Below are 6,900 nucleotides of genomic sequence, written 5' to 3'. Positions count from 1 at the left end.
GAGAAAGCTGTATAGATGGAGCCCTTGGATTTTTAAAGCCCGGCAAGAGTGCCCAGAGCAGCTGCGTATGTTACTGCAGTATAAATACATGTAACACACCTGTAGCCAATAGTTGTGGCGCATGCCTTGTAGTCACTGCTCTTGGGAGGCTGAGACAGGAGGATACCACAGATTTGAAGCCAGCCTCCACTACTTAGTGAGGCTCTCAGGAACTTAGTGACATCTTGTTTCCAAATCAAATATAAAATAGGTCTGAGAGTATATGCCAGAGGTAGAAAGTCTCTGGGTTCCACCCCCAGTCCAACCAAACCAAACCAAACCAAACCACACCACACCAAACCAAACCAAACCAAACCAAACCAAACAAAACAAAACAGAAACACTCCTGTAACATTCTAGAATGTGTCCTACTAAAAGCTGATGAGTTTAAAAATTAAATTTAAAGGTTTTCCTTCTTTTATACGGTAGAGATTCCAGAATAAAATCTCGGTAAGAGCACAGAACTTACCTGATACCTAAAACACACAGCCCAGGCATGAACGGGTACAAAAATGTTTCCCTGAACTCAGTTCCTGAGCCAAGGTGAACTTGTCTGGTTAATTAAGCATCTAACAAGGTTTTGTTAATGGATCCATCCCTTGCTGTCATCTTATGTTCAAAATGTGTGCCTGGGCCAAGGAGTCCACATCCAGGCCATCAGGAGAGGCACGCTCTTTGCCTCAAAACTTGGGCACCAGCCAGGATTTTACTGGACAAAACTAAGACACAAGCCGGAACTCCTCCAAGGCGTGCTGGCTTTGATCTGAGCCCAGTCACGGGAGCTTTTGCTGCACTTACCTCTTTGCTGTGGCTACTTTTTCCTCCTCACTTCTTTTCTCAACAACACTGAGCCATTTTTCATAGAGATTGAATGTGAATACACTTCCTTGGATGTCTCGAAGAAAATCCTTACACAGAAAAATAATATTGGTTGTGTGAAGAAAATGTAAGTATATTGGAGCAATTACAAAGAAAACACTGAATTAGGAATTTAGTTTAGTCCCCACTTCCCTCCACAGCTACACAAAATGTGACCCACACCGACATGGCTCACTCAGAAGCAGGTGTGTGGATTCATTCCAACTAAAACTAGAAGCAGAAAGAGCAGACGCAGACCCTGGAGAGAATAAAGGTACAGTCTCCCCTCACCCAAAACTCCCTCTGTAGGGATATTCAAGCAAACCAGTATAGACTGATGAGGCCAGGTGATGACTCAGCCTGAGTCTTCTTGGTTTTCAAAGAAGACTTAAGTATACACATTTTGCTTTTTTCTTTGGATGCTGTGCTTCTGATGCCCAGTCATGAAGGTTGTGAAACAAATGAACTTCACACAGCCCCGGCACTCATGCATGGGTCTTCAGCAAGGCTGGGCCTTTGCTCTTGAACTCTTGTGCTCCTTGGGAGAACACTCATCAGATCTTCATCTGTCATTTCTCTTAACTATTGAAAAACTCAACTCTCTGCACTTGTAGGCAACAGATTGTTGGCTATCTGCCCAAGTTTCCAACTTGTTTCACTGGTCTTACTACATAGACCCAAACTCCCCTCATTGTAACTAGCTCAGGAAGTACCTCTAGGTAGCTACTGTGGTTATAATCCAGTAGCTGTTCACTCACAGTCATCCCGAGTGAGCTGCTGCTAATTCCAAGGCCTCATGTTGAGCATGGGGTCAAGTGTGGACACAAGTTTGCAGCCCACTGCATTATGGCATACAGTATTGCCATGGGGGTCACTTTCTCACAGGGGGTACCCACATGTGCAGAGAGAATCTGCTCCTACAGTGGCTGGCTCTGGAGGTTTGGGGGCGTGGAAGCACCTTTGTTTGATGGGACTAAACCTAAATGCCTTCAGAGTGGGTTCTCTCCTCTAGTCCCCTGGGCCCCAGTCCATTGTGGAGCTGGGTGGTGACTCTAGAATATGACCCAGGCAAAACTGCCCAGGGCGTTTGGTGCTGGACCACTGCTTACAGGAGCTCAATAGCAGATCCAGTGTGGCTCTGCCCGCACATTCATCTCTGGAGAGCAATCTCCCGTTATCTGAGAGGGTACTGTTGGTCAAAGATTGGGAAGTCTGGAGATGGGTAATTCTAAATCCTTCTGGAGAGTTCAGACACTTTTGTCGGTATAGCTCATAGAAAGCGCCATCTGCCCTGTTATGTGCACAACCAGGATGTCACAGGATGTCATGCTGTGGTCCCGGCACAGCTATGGTTGGCTGCAAGTATATATATATATATTTATATATACCTGTGGCCAGCAGTTCCTCATGCAGATGACCACTTACGGGAATACAGTAAGATCCAGGAAGAGATTCTAAGATGATTTCAAGAACCTGTTGGTCCTCATTACCACGTTACCAGGTTTCTATTTAGGCTGTTGCCACTACCAGAGGGTGATACAATTCTTTTTCTGTCAGGTTATTTCCTCTTGTAGAAATGTACCCAGGTGTTTTCTGTTTAGCAGCATCATCTCAAAACGTACCTACTTTTGGCATAAATCTATTGAATTTTCAGAATTGGAATACATTGTTGCTTCTGTACTCATGTGGCCTATGGGATTTAGAGAAGAGGTTCAGAGTGGCGGCTGGTCACTGTGTAAGTGAACTGTGGGCACTGGGTGAGCATGCCGATGCTGAGCGAGGCGGTAAGGAGGAGGGAAGGCACCAAAGGTGGCGGCCCTGCAACACTGCAGGGTAAGGTCTGGGAGGGGTGGCATGGTGATGGCACAGGCGGGTTTCGCTGGCCCTGAGCATCTTCTAATCCATTCTCAGACAAATGTTTTCTCATGTTGGACAAGTTCTATAACTAGGTTCCAAATTAAAAATGTCTTTTGGATACAAAAAGTATACAAATTAGTATGCCTTCATTAGGAAGGCATGAGGAAATCAAACGCAAGATGCTTGTTTTTGCAAACATTGTAGAGTGTTGGTGTATGACTTGAAATTTATGACTATTGATTGTTATCAACAAAATAATAAAAACTTGTTCCACTAGTATTATTATTGACTGTATTCTTATTTTATGGAGTGAGAAGATGGAAGGGTGGTATAATCACCCAGCACCTCAATCATGTCAAAAACGTTTATTTTACATCCATTATCTTACTTTCCAATCCTTACAGCTCCCTGAGACTTAGAGATTATGTTTTTCCTATTTTAGATATGAAGAGACCAGTGGTAAACAGTGGCCCCAGAGTGATCCTCTGGGAAAGTGGGTGTCAAGTCATCTTTCGGTGATGCCACTCTTTACAATGGTTCCAAAACATTCTGGAATCACTGCAGTTGGAGAATGGGAAACAGGCAGCATCCCAGACCCATGTCTTAGGTGCCAGCCCCAGAACCTCCAGCTCATACAGGTGAGGTCCCATGTGACTTAGTTTGGAAGGGTTCCCTAATCCTGAACCCTACAGTGACATGTCTTGATGACATTATGTTTCCACCATCCACTGCTTAAACTCAGGACCTCCTCCTGTCCTAGGAACCCCAGATGTGTGAGCTGCCTGGTGAACAGGTATGGTGGCGTGCTGAAAACATCCCAGTCCAGGACAGCATTCCCTGCCCCCCGCATCTCCCAGGACCCTCCCTCTCCCCTCCTCACCAGAGCCTCCCAGGATACTCCTCAGAGTGACAGAAGTCTCCTGGCTGCTGTCACTGCCTGTGGAGCACTCTCTGAAAACAGAACTGACATCTCCAAATATGTCGACACAATTTTTTTTTTAAGGTGTGCACTTTATTGAACTGGTCTCAAATCAGTGTAACAGGTAAGCCCTGGCTGCCTCCACACCTCAGCCCACTCCCAGGGAGACCAAAAGCCTTCATCCATCTCAAGTTGGGGGACAAAAAGTTGGGGTGCCTTGATGGCTGACCATTCAAAATAAAACAAAATAAAAAAGTATTAAGGTGAAGATTAAAAAAATTGGCATTACATAATTTACACACAAGCAATGCTGTCACCTTCCCTGTGTGGACTCAGGCGAGGATTGGGCCATCTTCCTTGAAGAGGAGTGGTGCGGCATTTGGGAGGGCGAGGGACTTCCTGTAACAATTCATCTCACTATTATTTGGAATGACTATATAAAAAAAGAACAATGTACAATCAAAGTCCTGGGCCACATTGTTGAACTTTGGGGATGCTCGCTCCAACCAACTGCTGTCACCTTCACTGTTCCAGTTTTTAAATCCTGAGTCAAAAGCGCCAAAACAAAAAAAACAAAACAAAAAAAAAAAGGAAACAAATAAAGCCATGCCAATCTGATCTCGTTTTTTCTGCGCATTAGGTTTTGTCAAGAAAGGGTGTAACGCAGCTAAGTAACAGTCCGCCTAGAAGCATTTGCGGTGGACGATGGAGGGGCCGGATTCGTCGTACTCTTGTTTGCTGATCCACATCTGCTTGAAGGTGGACAGCGAGGCCAGGATGGAGCCGCCGATCCACACGGAGTACTTGCGCTCAGGGGGAGCGATTATCTTGATCTTCATCGTGCTGGGGGCCAGGGCTGTGATCTCCTTCTGCATCCGGTCGGCGATACCTGGGTACATGGTGGTGCCGCCAGACAGCACTGTGTTGGCATAGAGGTCCTTGCGGATGTCAACGTCACACTTCATGATGGAATTGAAGGTAGTCTCATGGATGCCACAGGATTCCATGCCCAGGAATGAAGGCTGGAAGAGCGCCTCGGGGCAGCGGAATCGCTTGTTGCCAATGGTGATCACCTGGCCATCAGGCAGCTCGTAGCTCTTCTCCAGGGAGGAGCTGGAGGCTGCGGTGGCCATCTCCTGCTCGAAGTCCAGGGCAACATAGCACAGCTTCTCCTTGATGTCACGTACAATTTCCCTCTCCGCTGTGGTGGTGAAGCTGTAGCCGCGCTCAGTCAGAATCTTCATGAGGTAGTCTGTCAGGTCCCGGCCAGCCAGGTCCAGACGCAGGATGGCATGGGGAAGGGCGTACCCTTCGTAGATGGGCACTGTGTTGGTGACCCCGTCACCGGAGTCTATCACAATGCCAGTGGTACGGCCAGAGGCGTACAGGGACAGCACAGCCTGGATGGCCACATACATGGCTGGAGTGTTAAAGGTCTCGAACATGATCTGGGTCATCTTTTCACGGTTGGCCTTGGGGTTCAGTGGAGCCTCAGTCAGCAGCACCGGGTGCTCCTCAGGGGCCACACGCAGCTGGTTGTAGAAGGTGTGATGCCAAATCTTCTCCATGTCGTCCCAGTTGGTGACAATGCCATGCTCGATGGGGTACTTGAGTGTCAGGATGCCTCTCTTGCTCTGGGCCTCGTCACCCACATAGGAGTCCTTCTGGCCCATGCCCACCATCACGCCCTGGTGCCGTGGGCGCCCCACGATGGACGGGAAGACGGCCCGGGGGGCATCGTCACCGGCGAAGCCGGCCTTGCACATGCCGGAGCCGTTGTCAACGACGAGCGCAGCTATATCGTCATCCATGGTGAGCTGGGTGGCGGGTGTGGACCGGTGGCGGCAGAGCGGCGAGGAAACTGTGCTCGTGGGGTGGACGCGATCTCTGCAGTCTATGTCGACACATTTTTCAAGGAGAAACTGCACAAGAGCAATCTGGGGCACAAAAGAGAAAAGATCATGCTATAAATCACATATCACAGAGGAGTCTCAGAGCTAATAAAAGTGTGAAATTTAGAATTCTGAGAAAAATTCAGTTAGTATAAAAAACAGTTTCCTCTAGAGGAAACAATTATAATTTCAGGAGTATTTTGAACACAGACCTTAAAATACAATTAGTAGACTATAGTTATAATTTGACACACTTTTTATTGCCAACACTTTTATATGCACGATTTTACATTTAAAGTAGGATAATTTTCAAGTCACCTCCACAGCAAGTTCTGTTATTCAACTTGATAAAAATTTCCAGTACATGAAAACTTATGAAATTCGCTTCTTGGGCTTAAACTTGAAAAGCAGAGATTTTCTGTGGGTCTTGGTGAGGGACGGGGTTGGGGGACAGGAAACGTGCCAGTCAGCTGCAGCCTGTCCGTGCACAACCACCTTGCTTCAGCTGCTTTCTAGGTATGCATGGGGAAGAGCCATGGCCTTGATAGGCATGTGGGAGCTTTATTAGTATGTCCTAGGATGTTTTTAATATGGTTTCTCATTCTAGTAACAAAGACAAAATGTGCCATCCTTCAAATGTCAAAGTCCCCCAAAGGCACATGTATGGAAAGTTTGGTCACCCTGGAGAATTTTAAGAGATGGGACCTCACGGGAGGTATTTAGGTTAATGGGGGCGTGCCTCTGCAAAGAATGTCTCTGCTTCTTTGCCAGAGGTTTTGCTGTAATTCATTCCCACCATAATAGACCAACGACACTGGTCCTAACGCAACCAAACAGGCCAATCAGTCATGGCCTGCAAACCAAATAAATCTATTCTTGTTAAAAGTTATCTCAGGTATTTTGCAATAGTGATGGGAATCTAACAGAAAATAGTAGTCACATATTTCACTAAAGGAACCATAGCTGGCAGAGAGAAGGCTGTATAGATGGAGCCCTTGGTTCTTTGAAAGCCAGACAGTAGTATCCAGAGCAGCTGGGTATGTTACTGCAGCCACAGAGCAGGTGAGGAGGCTGTGACTTGGAGATATTTCCAGGATACACATCCCTTACCATTGAATCAGCCAGTCGGACAGGGAATGACTGGTCTCCAAGGGCCACACCCTTTCCTCTCACGTCAAACTACCTTCTGCTCTGAGGTTTGGTCAATCTAGTGCTCTGTCTTCCAAATGGGAAACAAGAGACTCTCTCAGTTCTCCTTCCCACACTTCCATGTAGGAGGTTTTTGACTGCCATTCCAGAGTAGCGTGATTCCAGGGTGTATTTTAAAAATAGGTC

General features: G+C 46.8%; 1 protein-coding gene across 1 annotated transcript; it reads right to left on the bottom strand.

Moving 5' to 3' along the window:
* Positions 1–4,321: 4,321 nt before the first annotated feature.
* Positions 4,322–5,484, bottom strand: LOC308264432 (actin, cytoplasmic 1-like; the record flags this gene model as incomplete). The annotated part of the gene is made up of 1 exon (XM_080697706.1): positions 4,322–5,484. The coding sequence occupies one exon, from the start codon at positions 5,482–5,484 to the stop codon at positions 4,357–4,359; it is 1,128 nt and encodes a 375-aa protein (XP_080553832.1). The 3' UTR covers positions 4,322–4,356.
* Positions 5,485–6,900: the final 1,416 nt, after the last annotated feature.

The sequence above is a fragment of the Muscardinus avellanarius genome (assembly GCF_963383645.1).
Source record: "Muscardinus avellanarius genome assembly, chromosome: 6".
NCBI lineage: Eukaryota > Metazoa > Chordata > Mammalia > Rodentia > Gliridae > Muscardinus > Muscardinus avellanarius.
The sequence above is the reverse complement of the archived record's forward strand: the minus strand, read 5'-3'. Positions and strand labels throughout refer to the sequence as shown.